The sequence below is a fragment of the Salmo trutta genome, chromosome 26 (genome assembly GCF_901001165.1).
Source record: "Salmo trutta chromosome 26, fSalTru1.1, whole genome shotgun sequence".
Lineage (NCBI taxonomy): Eukaryota > Metazoa > Chordata > Actinopteri > Salmoniformes > Salmonidae > Salmo > Salmo trutta.
The window spans coordinates 23526652-23544231 of NC_042982.1; the positions used below are offsets into that span (position 1 = coordinate 23526652).

The 17580-nt window shown below is 42.0% G+C and overlaps 1 protein-coding gene across 3 annotated transcripts in view; it reads left to right on the forward strand.

Moving 5' to 3' along the window:
* Positions 1-1699: 1699 nt before the first annotated feature.
* Positions 1700-17580, forward strand: part of cadm1b (cell adhesion molecule 1b) — a 160229-nt gene continuing 144348 nt past the window's right edge. For all 3 annotated transcript variants that reach the window (XM_029715340.1, XM_029715342.1, XM_029715341.1), the window contains exon 1: positions 1700-1850. In XM_029715340.1, coding sequence (XP_029571200.1) covers positions 1775-1850 — 76 coding nt within the window. In that variant the 5' untranslated portion in view covers positions 1700-1774. The remainder of the gene's footprint in view (positions 1851-17580) is intronic.

Below are 17580 nucleotides of genomic sequence, written 5' to 3' on the forward strand. Positions count from 1 at the left end.
AAATGGCTCAGACATTAGAGTGAAGTTCTAAAATGGTATCTGCTCATCCCCTGAAATGAGGATTGACACAAACTCTCAGAGAATAGATTACCTGTCCTGGCTTCTTTTTGACACCATAAAAGATAAATGATATTCAACATTATCATGCAGACTCCTTCATGCACACTTCCTTGTGACACTATTTCACCCAGGTCTATTTGTTGAAGATAAGACTGATAAGTGTAGTTATTGCAGAGAGAGAAGAGATAGAGAGAGCGAGAGAGAGAGAGAGATGGAGAGAGTGAGAGAGAGAGCGAGGGAGAGAGAGAGATGGAGAGAGAGAGAGCGAAAGAGAAATGTAGAGAGGGAGAGAGAGAGAGAGAAAGAAAGATGGAGAGAGAGAGAAAGAAAGAAAGATGTAGAGAGAGAGAGGAAGAAGGAAAGATGGAGAGAGAGAGCGAGAGAGAGATGCAGAGGGAGAGAGAAGAGAGAAAGATGGAGAGAGGGAGAGAGAGAGAATGAGAGAGAGATGGAGTGAGGGAAAGATAGAGGGAGGGGAGAGAGAGAGAGGGAGGGAGGGAGAGAGAGAGGGAGAGAGAGAGGGAGAGAGAGATTGAGAGGGAGAGAGGGAGAGAGGGAGGGAGGGAGGGAGGGAGAGAGAGAGAGAGGGAGAGAGAGATTGAGAGAGGGAGAGAGAGAGAGGGAGAGAGAGATTGAGAGAGGGAGAGAGGGAGGGAGATGCAAAGGCACTGTGTAGAATATTCTATCAGCTATTTTTAGAGAGCAAACTGGTGAACTGTATTGTTTCTTGCCTAGCTATTAGCAAAACCATTGCTTGAGATTAACCCTCTAGATAGACATGTGCTTGAAACACATTAATTACCTGTTTTGTACTGAACAAGGTTTCCTGGTGATGCTCTTAGTCCCTGAGACTGTAGGACTCGGTCAGACTACTGTGCTGTTTGCGGTGGAATGACTGATGTACGCACGCACACAGACACACACAGACACACAGACACACACACACACACACACACACACACACACACACACACACACACACACACACACACACACACACACACACACAAATGCATTGACAACATTTAAAACTGAATCCCATATAGTGTAGCCTATAGGGATACTGCCTACTACAAACTGCTTCGCTCAGGGAATAACGTAGGGGGCGCTCTTTGAGTGACGAAGGTTAATGTCAAACTGTGTAGGTAGCCTACTACCTGATAAAACAAACTATAACTGCACGATATTTTCTTAATCGTGATCTAGGATCGTGATAGACATTCTGACAGCTAATGAAACAGCTCAATGAAACACTGTTATTGACACATTACTGCTCGTATCATAGGGGAACTAGTAATAAACACATTTGAATAAGGGGTTTAGCATAGACAGCAAATTCAATCAGTATTAGGCCTAAAGACAAAACAGACCTAAAGACAAAAATAACAACGTACTATATAATACGTATTTTTAATAACGATTAAATGTTAATTGAACAAAGAATAATTAACAACGTAGATAATTCATGCATATAGGCTATACACTTTATAAGCATGTTTTAATATTTATTTTAGCCTAAACTTGACATTTGCCACAAATCACACATCCCAAATACTGAACTATGGGTGGAATTATGCAAAACATAATGTAAGTAACTCTAAAAATCACGCAGTGTTATTTGATAGACGATTCCCTATTTGCGCCCTCCCTCCGCTCGCATCCGATGGATGTCTCTAGGTGATTTAGTGCCGCCAGTCTCGAGCAGGTGTCCAACATGGCGATCACGGGAAACGGATCTCTCACTATTTCTCTCTCTGTTTTCGTGATTTCAGCGGCGTTTCTTCTAAAAGGTAGGATTACGTACTCATGATGCATGTGCATCAAAAATGTTTGAGCTCATGGAGTGAAAGAACATACCTAAAACTTGAAATGGTTGGTGCGCGATGCGCGATGAGCTTCTAAATCTCAGCATCTTCACTTAGCTTCTTTTGATCTTACTTCAACTTGCACCGTTTTCTATGTAGTCTCTGCTGTAACCCGTGTCCCTATATACAAAACAACATGCCATTGTCTTTGGGGGACCTTTGGATAGCATGTCAGTCCTTTTTATATTCTGAAAGTAGCCTGTTATGTAGGCTATGTTGCACCTCAAAAGTGGTAAAAATTAGTAAATGAGATGATCAACAAATAGCCTACTATTTTCATTCATAAAAAATAACATAGGCTACAGTGTAACGTCAAGCTACCACTGTAACTTACTTTTCTATGTGCCACATATTTGCCAGTGGAAGTTTCCTCGGTGTAACATAAACAGAGTGGTCAGGGTAAATGTATTGCAAATGCTCACAGTGGCTAATATTTATGTTCAATAACTCGAATGCCTATTATACTCTAGTACTTTAGTGCGCTGAAAAACACGCAATGCAGCTACATACAGTAAAGTGCACTCATGTCAGTGTGTCCCCTCCACGGATGCGGTGAATAGGTTTCGGCGCAGTGGCTTCTACCCACAACATACCTCCTTACTATTATCCTATTACACAGGTTCACAGTTAGAGTTTGTCTACGTATTGTTTCCGGTGAATAGGATACTGATGGTCCAGAAATCTCTTCAGTTGTTGGATTGCAAGGAATGTATGACCTGCCTGACTGTTTCTGTTAGTTGTAGGCTACATAGGCTGATATGCTGGTACGGTGCATGCACTAGCCTACAAGGTAAATTACGTCCAGAACCACGCCAGTATAATTTCATATAGTCAGCCTCAGACACTGTAGCCAAAGATCTTTTCACAATCATTTCATTTACGCTAGTGTTGTAGTGTGGACAGTAGCCTAAAATGTAGTTTTTTCGCCTCATGGTTTGTCGCTAATATGCAGTCAATTTGTGAGATACATTTTTTTTAATGATGAGCATAACATTCTTTACAGGTCTGTTATGTTGCTCATATGTAGCCTTTAAATTTCGCAATTCAAAATCAACAGGTCTCTATATGTGTGTGTGTGTGTGTGTGTTGGATGGATGGATGTTTGGGGGTGGGGGGGTCTATACAGGATTACACTGTTTGTTGCTCAGAAGCCTATCCAAAATAAAGTGAAATGTCTAAAGAAATACAGTGCCTACAGAAAGTATTCATACTTACTCCACATTTTGTTGTGGTACAGCCTGTGTTCTCACCCATCTACACACAATACCCCATAATGACAAAGCAAAAACATGTTTTTGACATTTTTGGCAAATGTATTGAAAATGACATACAGAAATATCTAATTTACAGAAGTATTCACACCCCTGAGTCAACACTTTGTGGAAACAGCTTTAGCAGCGATTACAGCTGTGTTTCTGGGTACGTCTCTAAGATATTTCCACACCCGAATTGTGCAACATTGGCCCATGATTCTTTTCAAAATCATATTGGTTGTTGATTATTGCCAGAGAACCATTTTCAGGTCTTGCCATAGATTTTTAAGTCGATTTAAGTCAAAACTGTAAATCGGCAACTCAGGAAAATACACTGTCTTCTTGGTAAGCAACTCCAGTGTATATTTGGCTATGTGTTTTAGGTTATTGTCCTGCTGAAAGGTGAATTCATCTCCCAGTGTCCAGTGGAAAGCAGACTGAACCAGGTTTTCCTCCAGGATTTTGCCTGTGCTTAGCTCCATTCCATTTCTTTTTTATCCTGAAAAACTCCACATTCCTTAACGATTACAAGCATGGATTTGCTCCTAACATAACACTTTGTATTCAGGACAAAATGTGAATTGCATTGCCACATTTGTTTTGCAGTGTTACTTTAATGGTGTGTTGCAAACAGGATGTATGTTTATTTTTAATTTTTATTCTGTACAGGCTTCCTTTTTTCACTCTGTCATTTATTTTATTTTTGTGGAGTAACTACAATGTTATTGATCCATCCTCAGTGTTCTCCTATCACAGCCATTAAACTCTGTAACTGTTTTAAAGTCATCATTGGCCTCATGGTGAAATCCCTGAGCGGTTTCCTTCCTCTCCGGCAACTAAGTTAGGAAAGACGCCTGTACCTTTCCTTGGGAGTCCATGGAACTTATTATGTGACTTGTTAGGCACATTTTCAATCCTGAACTTATTTAGGCTTGCTATAACAAAGGGGTTGAATACTTATTGACTCAAGACTTTTAAGCTTTTCATTTTTAATGAATTTGTAAAAATAAAAAATTCCACTTTGACATTATAGGGTATTGTGTTTAGGCCAGTGTAATACAATGTAATACATTTTAAATTCAGGCTGTAACACAACAAAAAGTGGAAAAAGTCAAGGAGTGTGAATACTTTCTGAAGGCACTGTACATGTGTACTGAAGGTAACATGGTAAACTACAGGTTTTCAATGTTAGGACTGTTGAATGGAGTGTAGTGTGCATTGAGTAGTGGTTGAATACCATTCACTGTATTTTAGAGCTTCACTCTCGGTCACCATCAATTTAATTAACCTCTCTCTGTGTTAAATGCCAGAATGCATCCAGAATACACAATAGCTTCCAATGCAATATCCCAAGTGGTGCAAGATTAGAAGATTATTGCGTTTTTTTGTGGGGAAGAAAAATTCAAAGCCAAGAAAGACCTATGGATGCAGACCTTTCATTTATTTGATTTTCGTTGCATAAATAAATGCAGGGAGAGGAGAACAAGAGGTTTGCTGACCTAGAAACAATGTACAGCTGTAACAACTCCCCCATATTGTTAGGAACAAAGTTGACCAGGCTTGGTAGGATACCATTTAGATACAGTGCCTTCGGAAAGTGTTCAGACCCCTTGACCACATTTTGTTACGTTACAGCATTATTCTAAAATTGATAGAAAAAAACCTCAGCAATCTACACAAAATACCCCATAATGACAAATCAAAAACAGGTTTTTTGAAATTGTTGCTAATTTATAAAAATAAAGTATTCATACCCTTTACTTAGTGCTTTGATGAAGCACCTTTGGCAGCGACTACAGCATCAAATCTTCTTGGGTATGACGCTACAAGCTTGGCACACCTGTGTTTGGGAAGTTTCTACCATTCTTCTCTGCAGATCCTCTCAAGCTCTGTCAGGTTGGATGGAGAGCGTTGCTGCACAGCTATTTTCAGGTCTCTCCAGAGATGTTTGATCGGGTTCAAGTCCGGGCTCTGACTGGGTCCCTCAAGGACATTCAGACACTTGTCCCGAAATCACTCCTGCGTTGTTTTGCAAATATGCTTAGGGTCGTTGTCCTGTTGGAAGGTGAACCTTCACCCGAGTCTGAGGTCCTGAGCGCTCCGGGGCAGGTTTTCATCAAGGATCTCTCTGTACTTTGCTCTGCACATCTTTGCCACGATCCAGACTGGTCTCCCAGTCCCTGCTTCCGAAAAACATCCCCACAGCATGATGCTGCCACCGCCATGCTTCACCGTAGAGATGGTGCCAGGTTTCCTCCAGACGTGATGCTTGGAATTCAGGCCAAAGAGTTCAATCTTGGTTTCATCAGACCAGAGAATCTTGTTTCTCGTGTTCTGAGAGTATTTAGGTGCCTTTTGGTAAACACCAGAGGGCTGTCATATGCCTTTTACTGAGGAGTGGCTTCTGTCTGGACACTCTCCCTGTCCAAGGCCCTTCTCCTCCGATGGGTCAGTTTGTGCGAGGCCGTTGTATTCTTGGGGACCTTCAATGCTGCAGAATTTTTTTTGGTACCCTTCCCCAGATCTATGCCTCGACACAATCCTGTCTCGGAGCTCTTTGGACAATTCCTTGGACCTCATGGCTTGGGTTTTGCTCTGACATGCACTGTAAACTGTGGGACCTTATATAGAGAGGGGTGTGCCTTTCCAAATCATGTCCAATCAATTGAATTTACCACAGGTGGACTCCAATCAAGTTGTAGAAACATCTCAAGGATGATCAAATTCGAGTCTCATAGCAAAGGGTCTGAATACTTACGTAAATAAGGTATTTCTGTTTTTCATTTCTCATACATTTGCAAAAATTGTAAAAACCTGTTTTTGCTTTGTCTTTATGGGGTATTGTGTGTAGATTGCTGAGGAAAAAAAACTATATTTAATCCATTTTAGAATAAGGCTGTAACATAACAAAATGTGGAAAAAGTCAAGGGGTCTGAATACTTTCTGAAGGAACTGTATGCCTTTATAGTGAGAGTAGAGCACCAAAGAGAAGGGCAAAGTCTAACTAGATCTTGCTTAGCTGGACTAGGCTTGGCAGGCATTTATTTGACATCAAGCCAGGTTGGTTAATATCTGAAAGGAAAGATTTTTAATAAAGAAATCAACAATATATTTAACCTTTATTTAACCAGGTAGGTCAGTTGAGAACAAGTTCTCATTTACAACTGCGACCTGTCCAAGATAAAGCAAAGCAGTGCGACAAACAACAATAACAGAGTTATGCGTGGGATAAGCAAAAGTACAGTCAATAACACAATAGAAAAATCTATATACAGTGTGTGCAAATGGAGTAAGGAGGTAAGGAAATAAATAGCCCATAGTAGCGAAGTAATTGCAATTTAGCAAATTAACACAGGAGTGATAGATGTGCAGATGATGATGTCCAAGTAGAAATACTGGTGTGCAAAAGAGCTACCTCATCCCCAAAAACCAATATGGGGATGAGGTAGGTAGTTGGATTGGCTATTTACAGATGGGCTTTACAGATACAGCTGCAGCGATTGGTAAGCTGCTCAGATAGCTGATATGGAGCGATACAAAAATAAAGATTTCAAAATAATTTTGAAAGCGTCTTGTAAATAGTGTATGTCTCCAGGGGGTTCCTCTACCTCTCCAGGGAGTTCTTTTGTCTCTCCAGGGAGTTCTTTTGTCTCTCCAGGGAGTTCCTCTGTCTCTCCATGGGGTTCCTCTGTCTCTCCAGGGTGTCCCTCTATCTCTCCATGGGGTTCCTCTGTCTCTTTAGGGAGTTCCTCTGTCTTTCCAGGGAGTTCCTCTGTCTCTCCAGGGAGTTCCTCTGTCTCTCCATGGGGTTCCTCTGTCTCTCCAGGGTGTCCCTCTATCTCTCCATGGGGTTCCTGTGTCTCTTTAGGGAGTTCCTCTGTCTTTCCAGGGAGTTCCTCTGTCTCTCCAGGGAGTTTCTCTGTCTCTCCAGGGGTGCCCCTGTCAATCCAGGATGTTCCTCTGTCTCTCCAGGGGTTCCTCTATCTCTCCAGGGGTTTCCTATATCTCTCCAGGGGGTTCCTCTATCACTCCAGGGTGTCCCTCTATCTCTCCAGGATGTTCCTCTGTCTCTCCAGGGGTTCCTCTATCTCTCCAGGGGTTTCCTCTATCACTCCAGGGAGTTCCTCTATCTCTCCAGGATGTTCCTCTGTCTCTCCAGGGGTTCCTCTATCTCTCCATGGTTTTCGATCTGTCTCTCCAGGGGGTTCCTGTGTCTCTCCAGGGGGTCCCTCTATCTCTCCAGGGGGTTCCGCTATCTCTCCAGGGGGTTCCTCTGTCTCTCCAGGGGGATCCTCTATCTCTCCAGGGGTCCTCTATCTCATGGGGATCCTCTATCTCTCCAGGAGGTTATTCTATTATAATACATATCAGCTGGGATCTGATCATCGTATTTCAGACGGTTGCATAATGCTTCTTTATTGTCAGCTCCACCTCATTCATCAGCGCTGAATGATGGTGAAATGGATCAATAGAAGTGGTCATGGAGCCTTAAGTAGTACTGTACTGCTTTTGGTGTGTTTCTCTGATAAACAAAGGAAACGTATGCTTGTTATTGTGCTTATGTTTGCCATACAGTTTTCTATGTGTGAAATGGATGGTGATTGAAGATGCTGTTGAAGGGTTTGGCTTTGAAACAGAGTGATGCAGGGCTGCTGTACTGTATTCTGTCTCTGTACTGAGTCATCACCCTCATCCTTCACAGGCCTTGGTAACTGAATTGGAATCTACTAGAATATCTTGTCCTGTGTTCTTCACGTATACTGTATACAGCGCTTTAACAGTGCTGTTGACTGTGGGGCCAGGATACTGATCCTGTCCACTTCACAGGAGTTTCCTATTTCCCTCCAGGGGTTCCTCTGTCTCTCCAGGGGTTCCTCTGTCTCTCCAGGGGGTTCCTCTATCTCTCCAGGGGTTTCCTATATCTCTCCAGGGAGTTCCTCTATCTCTCCAGGGAGGTCCTCTATCTCTCCAGGGAGGTCCTCTATCTCTCCAGGGAGTGCTTCTGTTTCTCCTGGGGATTCCTTTGTCTCTCCAGGGAGTTCCTCTATCTCTCCATGGAGTTCCTCTGTCTTTTCAGGGGGTTCATCTGTCTCTCCAGGTAGATCCTCTATCTGTCCAGGGGTCCTTTATCTCCATGGGGTTCCTCTATCTCCAGGGGGATCCTCTATCTCAAGGGTTCCTCTATCTCTCCAGAGGTTTCCTATATCTCTCCAGGGGTGCCTCTGTCACTCCAGGGGGTCACTCCAGGGGGTCCCTCTATCTCTCCAGGAGTTTCCTTTATCTCTCCATGGTTTTCCTCTGTCTCTCCAGGGGGTTCCTCTGTCTCTCCAGGGGGTTCCTCTATCTCTCCAGGGGTCCTCTATCTCCTGGGGGATCCTCTATCTCCAGGGGGATCCTCTATCTCCAGGGGGATCCTCTATCTCCAGGAGGTTCTTCTATTATAATACATATCAGCTGGGATCTGATCATCGTATTTCAGACGGTTGCATAATGCTTCTTTATTGTCAGCTCCACCTCATTCATCAGCGCTGAATGATGGTGAAATGGATCAATAGAAGTGGTCATGGAGCCTTAAGTAGTACTGTACTGCTTTTGGTGTGTTTCTCTGATAAACAAAGGAAACGTATGCTTGTTATTGTGCTTATGTTTGCCATACAGTTTTCTATGTGTGAAATGGATGGTGATTGAAGATGCTGTTGAAGGGTTTGGCTTTGAAACAGAGTGATGCAGGGCTGCTGTACTGTATTCTGTCTCTGTACTGAGTCATCAACCTCATCCTTCACAGGCCTTGGTAACTGAACTGGCAAGGTGTTTGCAACGCCAGGGTTGTGGGTTCGATTCCCACGGGGGGCCAGTACAAAATATGCATGAAATTAAATGTATGAAATGTATGCATTCACTACTGTAAGTCGCTCTGGATAAGAGCGTCTGCTAAATGACTAAAAATGTAAAATGTATCTACTAGAATATCTTGTCCTGTGTTCACGTATACTGTATACAGCGCTTTAACAGTGCTGTTGACTGTAGGGCCAGGATACTGATCCTGTCCACTTCACTTGTTCTGTATGCTCATAGCATATTTGAATGATAAGTAGTAAATACAGGACCATTGATATCATGTGGGCACTGTGGTTGGAAAATTGCACAGTTCTCACAACCTGCGGTGAAATGCACTTATCCTGTTTCAAGTTAAATTTGACACCGAAGCTAATGGCCCATTGATATGTGCCAGCTCGTGAAATATTTCATTGCCTGTACATTTGGCTCACTACATAATTTGTAACAATAATATACTCTTCTATTTAAAGAAACTGAATTTATAGCTCATTAAATTTACATTAGATTCTGCTTAATAAACCTCCCCCTAATTGCTAGATAATGCAAGACATTACTTTATGTGGTGGCAGCAGCCGATGATACTCTTAGTTAGGGAAGGCTGAGACGTTGTAGTTCTTCTCAGTACAACTTTAGAAAGAGAGAAGATTGCTAGATAATGCCACTGTTGCCACTGTTGACATCCATAAGAAAATCAGCTACTGCAGTTTTGCTAGTCACTACTGTCTGATGTAAGACAGCACATTTCAAGCTGTGTGGGTAGCTCTGTCTGCTTCAGACAGAGCTACCCAGTGTCCACACACTTTTTTCAGTGAGCTCTTTCTGACTGCTCCTCTGTACATGGCGGCAGGTAGCCTAGTGGTTAAGAGCCCAAAGCTCTTAACCGAAAGGTTGCTGGTTTGATATCCTGGGCCGACTAGGTGAAAAATCTGTTGATGTGCCCTTAAGCAAGGCACTTAACATTAGTTGTTCTGGATAAGCCCATCTGTTAAAATGTGAAGGGAAGCAGAGAATCTAGCTGCAGCGTAATTAGCAGTCTCGTTGAGGTTCCACTGTTGTATTGGTCTTGAAGTCATACTGGGTGAAGGCATGCAGCTATAGAGGGGTGAGAGATCAGTTGGTCAGAAGGGATGGCCATTGGCTACGTCTGGTGGTGCCTACAGAATGTCTCTCCATCACTGACCTTGTATAGCCTTTCAAGACTCCTAGGATGCATCCCAAATGGCACCCTATTCCCTTTATATTGCACTACTTTTCAAATGTAGTGCGCTGTATAGGGAATAGTGTGCCAAAATTAGTGCACAATATAGAGAATAGGGTTCCATTTGGGATGCATCCTAGGAGTCATTTCGGACTAATACATAGTTCATCCTTCAAGCCTCTGGCAGGGGAACACAATACAACTATTTTCTGTCTCCGTAAAATAGCTTTTTGCTAAATAAACGTGTAATGCCAAGGTCAAAGGGCAGGGAGAGGGGAATTGTTGACATCCTATTCACTTTAGAGTTATTTTTGGATGGAATACAAATCAGACCTCCCACCTTTTTGTCAACGGAATTTCCACTATAAAGTACAGTGAGTTGTCAGTGAATGAAGAATGCTGAAAATAGTATCGAAACAACAACATTGGCTGTTGAACTAAAGTCAAATAGCAGTAAGGGACTGGTGGCGGGCGCTTTGATGAGTGAGTGGACAGAGTGCTTCATTTATGCCAGTGCTGTGATAATGAGGAGGAGGAGTGGTGTCTGCTGGTATGAATATGACATTGTTCTCTCTGTGCCCTGGATCTGAGGGTCCTCACTGCATTGTCTACATTGCCTGGCTGTGGCTGTGCGAATCATTTCCGCAATGAGAAAATTAAGAAGCAATGTTGTTGTTTTGGAGGGCATGGAGTGCACATTAGTATGCCTCATGGAGCAGTCACAGCACGCCATTAAGAGAGACCGTGGACCAGTCACCGGCTCACAGCACAGCACCTCGTAAATGGAAACATGGGACAGTTTTACTGCAGAACAGAACATACTCTATCAACAGACATGGCACAGACGTACAGTCCCTAGCATATACAGAACTAGGACTCCAATTATTCGACTAGTCGATTGTTTGGTCGATAGGCTGTTGGTCGATCAAGATTTTTTTGGTCAAGCAGTAGCAAAAATATATATAGTACCAGTGAACAGTTTGGACACCTACTCATTCCAGGGTTTTAATTTTTTTTGTACTTTTTTCTACATTGTAGAATAATAGTGAAGACATCAAAACTATGAATTAACACATATGGAATCATGTAGTAACCAAAAAAGTGTTCAACAAATCAAAATATATTTTATATTGGATATTCTTCAAAGTAGCCACCCTTTACCTTGATGACAGCTTTGAACACTCTTGGCATTCTCTCAACCAGCTTCATGTACCTTTTGGCTGGTTCTGTACAGTATATATATACAGCTGAAGTAAGAAGTTTACATACACCTTAGCAAAATACATTTAAACTCAGTTTTTCACAATTCCTGACATTTAATCCAAGTAAAAATTCCCTGTCTTAGGTCAGTTAGGATCACCACTTTATTTTAAGAATGTGAAATGTCAGAATAATAGTTGAGAGAATTATTTATTTCAGGTTTTATTTCTTTCATCACATTCCCAGTGGGTCAGAAGTTTACATACACTCAATTAGTATTTGGTAGCATTGCCTTTAAATTGTTTAACTTGGGTCAAATGTTTCGGGTAGCCTTCCACAAGCTTCCCAGTCAGGTTTCCTTGCTTGCACACGCTTTTTTAGTTCTGCCCACAAATTTTCTATGGGATTGAGGTCAGGGATTTGTGACGGCCACTCCAATACTTTGACTTTGTTGTCCTTAAGCCATTTTGCCACAACTTTGGAAGGATGCTTGGGGTCATTGTCCATTTGGAAGACCCATTTGTGACCAAGCTTTAACTTCCTGACTGATGTCTTGAGATGTTGTTTCAATATATCCACGTAACTTTCCCTCCTGCAGGCCCTCCTGCAGCAAAGCACCCCCACAACAGTCCCTCCTGCAGCAAAGCACCCCCACAACATAATGCTGCCACCCCCGTGCTTCATGGTTGGGATGGTGTTCTTCGGCTTGCAAGCCTCCCCCTTTTTCCTCCAAACATAATGATGGTCATTATGGCCAAACAGTTCTATTTTTGTTTCATCAGACCAGAGGAAATTTGTCCCCATGTGCAGTTGCAAACCATAGTCTGGCTTTTTATTGGCGGTTTTGGAGCAGTGGCTTCTTCCTTGCTGAGTGGCCTTTCAGGTTATGTAAATATAGGACTTGTTTAACTGTGAATATAGATACTGTTGTACCTGTTTCCTCCAGCATGTTCACAAGGTCCTTTGCTGTTGTTCTGGGATTGATTTGCACTTTTCACACCAAAGTACGTTCATCTGTGGGAGACAGAACGCGTCTCATTCCTGAGCGGTATGACGGCTGCGTGGTCCCATGGTGTTTATACTTGCGTACTATTGTTTGTACAGATGAACGTGGTACCTTCAGGCATTTGGAAATTGCTCCCAAGGATGAGCCAGACTTGTGGAGGTCTCCAATTATTTTTCTGAGGTCTTGGCTGATTTCTTTAGATTTTCTCATGATGTCAAGCAAAGAGGCACTGAGTTTGAAGATAGGCCTTGAAATACATCCACAGGTACACCTCCAATTGACTCAAATGATGTCAATTAGCCTATCAGAAGCTTCTAAAGTCATGACATAATTTTCTGGAATTTTTCAAGCTGTTTAAAGGCACAGTCAACTTAGTGTATGTAAACTTCTGACCCACTGGAATTGTGATACAGTGAATTATAAGTGAAATAATCTGTGTTAACAATTGTTGGAAAAATGACTTGTGTCATGCACAAAGTAGATGTCCTAACCGACTTGCCAAAACTATAGTTTGTTAACAAGAAATTTGTGGAGTGGTTTAAAAACGAGTTTTAATGATTCCAACCTAAGTGTATGTCAATTTCCGACTTCAACTGTATATATTTTTATTGCACAAAAGACACCTGTCTTATTCACGTTCCATCTAAGTGAACTAATCCATTGCGGAGGCCGAGACTAATCCATTGCTGAGGCTGCGGGGATGACACAGTCCAAGAAGAAGGGGAGTGTGGCTAAGATGTACAATGCACATCTCTCTCCAGAATGCTCTCTCTCCCGCCAATTTGTGCACATTCATTGTTTCATAACTTCACTGTGTGAATTGTTTGCATTTGATTGTTAGTGTCTATCAATTCCCCATTACATGTATCACCAGCAGTACATTTACTGTTAATTCCTTTATTTTAGAATCTACAATGTTTGTTTGGTTACGGTAATGTCTGTTAATGCATTCAATATATTATTATTCCAGTCTTTTACCGTTCTCAATGTTGGAGTGGACACGTTGTTTGCAGAGCATACAAGCTATGCTACAATTGTGAGAAACGAGTTTGTTTTATTTCATTCCATTTATGAGTTTTGTCAATTTAGTAATTGTATTTTGTTTGGAGCACTCCTGTCAATGTTGAGTAAGGACACATACCTGATTACGTATGGAAGTAGGACTATAGGCTACCTGGCCTGCGTGTGTAGCCATATAAATGTGCCCATTTGAGGATCTGATAATATTTCTGATTGGCTTAATGCACCAACACTAATGAACTGTGGAGCTTCTCAAAGTAATGTTTTCTTCACCTCAAACAGCAAACGAACAAAGTCTGTTTCTACATCCATTGAGAATGACAATAATTCCTCAATGTATTTGAAAAATCTTTCTAGCTCTCTCCCTTTCGATAACCACTCACCGTGAAAGGAAAAAATGTCATGCTCTGATCCAGTGGAAACATCATAAAATAGGCGTACCTGATTACTTCTTATCCCTTGCTCAAATAGCCTACAGCTGTGTCTGTCCCGAGCTCACTGGCACAGGAAACTCTGAGGGCCCAGAATATTTTCTACAATGTTGCAAGGAGCTTCAGGCTGACCCAAGTTAATAGTTGATACAATGTTTCAACTTCATTGTAGACAGGCCATGCGTTTCCAATGTGATTTATAGGATATTTATTTTTATTAGGATATTTTTTACCTGCAGGCTGAAATGTTTTTATTTGTTGGCTTTATAGGCTATTTTTACATAGTTGGTAATGGCAATAGAAGTTAGGTTTAGGTTTGTATAATTTTAATTTAGATTTGGATAGAATTTTGATTAACCACATGATTTTGAGATATGAAGACGTTATTATAATTTAAATTAAACTGTTCCACGTAAATGTGCATATGAAAACCATAACTGGCACGCAGATTGGTAGAAATTGTAAGATAAATTGACATTCCACATGAGAAAGTTTGCCGACTCCTCATGTAGCCTATTACAGGCAACTTCAGGAGAGTAACGACAGAATCTGCGAAAGCCAGTAGGAGTGGGAAGAGGATGGTTGGGACAGGTTAAGGGTTTTTTCTTCTGGTTATCTTGATGTCTGGCTCCCTCTTGAGTTATTTGTGTCTTATTTCATCAAACATTGAGCGTAAAGCCTCAAACAAGCTCAATGCATATATAGTTGATTTTATTAAAACACATAGGGAGGGTTTTCAGACCCCTTGACTTTTTCCACATTTTGTTACGTTACAGCCTTATTTCAGTCGACCAAGATTTTTTTTTGTCTGGGACAGCCCTATATAGAACAGAGCTTATCAAGAGACATGTATCTGCCCACCATCCACTGTCCATGTATCACCAGTGTCCTTTGGATTTTTTGTCTTAGAGGGATGTAGTCATTCAGAATTTAAACTTACAGAGTCATGTCCAGAGTTTCCGAAAAGGTAAATAGTAGCTAGTTGCAGGCGGAAATGTTTATATTTTACAAACAAATGTTCTTGGAAACTTCACAGCTTGCATGCAGTTTATTTAACTAGCCTCACAGAGAGGAGGTGGAACTATTCAGAAACCATGACAACAGCTGAGAAGCATCCTCAGCTCTAAGACTAGATAACTGTTGATCAATGTGGAGGACAGAAGGCCCTCAGCTTTCTGTGAGGGAGAGAGTTACTAATCGATAATCTGTACAGATCCAGCTTTCTGAACGAGAGACTCAGCCGATCAATAGATGTACAGATGCTGCCAGAGGAGTGGAGAGTAGGGCTGGCTGGGTAAGTGGGAATACCATATTCAACTGATCTGATAAATACTCAAGAATGCCAGGTCATCAAATTGTCTCATAACTTATCTCATTGGAGGAAGTAAATGGGTGTGACTCATCAACATCTGTTTGCTCTGCCCTCCACACATCAACAGTCATGCTGCAGCCACTCCCCATCAGCCATGGTTAAGTGATGTGGTTTGCTTAGCAGATACTTTCATCCAGATTGAGTCAAATGGCATTTATCCACTCTCCCAGCTGGATGTGACTGGAGTTTTGGAGGGCAACGGTGGGATATCCCACCTGCCATCAGAATCAGTGGTCCTCTGGAACCCTGCCCAGTTCACTAAACTAGTCTACTGGAGGAGTCAGTGGTCCTCTGGAACCCTGCCCAGTTCACTAAACTAGTCTACTGGAGGAGTCAGTGGTCCTCTGGAACCCTGCCCAGTTCACTAAACTAGTCTACTGGAGGAGTCAGTGGTCCTCTGGAACCCTGCCCAGTTCACTAAACTAGTCTACTGGAGGAGTCAGTGGTCCTCTGGAACCCTGCCCAGTTCACTGAACTAGTGTACTGGAGGAGTCAGTGGTCCTCTGGAACCCTGCCCAGTTCACTAAACTAGTCTACTGGAGGAGTCAGTGGTCCTCTGGAACCCTGCCCAGTTCACTAAACTAGTCTACTGGAGGAGTCAGTGGTCCTCTGGAACCCTGCCCAGTTCACTGAACTAGTCTACTGGAGGAGTCAGTGGTCCTCTGGAACCCTGCCCAGTTCACTAAACTAGTCTACTGGAGGAGTCAGTGGTCCTCTGGAACCCTGCCCAGTTCACTGAACTAGTCTACTGGAGGAGTCAGTGGTCCTCTGGAACCCTGCCCAGTTCACTAAACTAGTCTACTGGAGGAGTCAGTGAGACGAGGGGGTTCAGTAATGACTGCTTGTTGCCTTCTGACTTCATCTTCCAACATCTGCATGTTGTAATGGTGTTACTTCACCTTATAGACAGTCATTTAGCAACTGTCTGTTAGCAACTTAGTCAGTCAAACATCGGATTTTCTGGTCCTACTACTCACCATTTTACTCAGACATTTATAACATATTTTATGTTCTAGCATGATCACTGAGCAATTAATTGGTCAATGAAAAATGTAAAAAATAAGTTATGTCGAAGAATGTAAAAAGCCTCTTCACGAAAGCCTTTTCAGGTAGATGGTATCTGAAGTAGCATTGCCACTGGTCTAAAGCATACTTTGAAGAATGTTGTCAATAAAATGTCACAAGCAGTTATTGTCCCTCTTGTTATTAGAATACATTATATAATGTATTTGAACACATTATATGCTGTCAATTGTAAACGTTTACTTGCTGTAGGCCTATGCCATAACCCTCTTCCTTTTAATTGTTTTCCAGTGGTAAAGGGCTTAAACACTTAGCAATAGCTATTCCAAGAAAAATACTTGCTTTGGAATATTATGTATTTCAAATGCATTTCGTAGAATTGCCCTCAAGAGTTGTCACTCACAACAGCATGGGGCCTTCTATGACGTCAATGCAGCAATCATGATGTGCCTGTATGAAATCTTATTAAGATAGGGTCATATAGGACCACGTCAACAGTGTACGCAACTAGAAGTTGTTATCATTTCTCAAGGTCGTATACTGTGTGGTATAAGATCATATTTCTGATGTTTACATGAGAGAGGGTTTGCAGTCTGACAGTAGTGTGCAGCAAGCCTGAGGCGTCAGCCTCTTTGAGTTATCAGCCTGACTTAAGAACCATCTTAATTACTCTCCCTCACACACCTCTAATCCGTCATTGTCATTTGAATCAGGACTGTGCAACCCAAGCAATAATATTAATTCACCCAAACCAGCAGCGCATTGATTACTTCTCATTCTTGGTCCAGTGCTCTGTCTGTCGAGGGACGGCGAGACAGGAAGGCAATATAGTTAATGGAAGGCGAAAACTCAAAGTCACATTGCTACCCTTTAAGATGACAGGTATTAGAGAGGAAATATGGGCTTCATCCATGGGCTGCCAAATGGCAGACTGTTTGTACTTAACATGGAAAGCGAGCCCACTGCAAACTATCTAGACTGTTCAGTGGTACAGGTGTCATATGCCTACCACTTTATGAACACTCCATACCACAGCCTTACTAGTCCTCTTATAATTCATTATTCTCCCATCCTGCTCGGTGGTTTTCCCACTGCAGCTCAGTCTTTCACCTTATTGTCACTCATTGCAATTTTCGATTGGCTAACAAACTCGTTTGGCCACAGTATAGGCTAACTAAAAGACATGGTTAGTCTTTATTTGAAGGTTGCATCATGATGACTAAGTGTTTATAACAACTTATAACATAGACCCGCCACTTGCACTGTCAGTAAATAAAATTGTTTCTGTAAATTTTATTCTGTCACATTGAACAA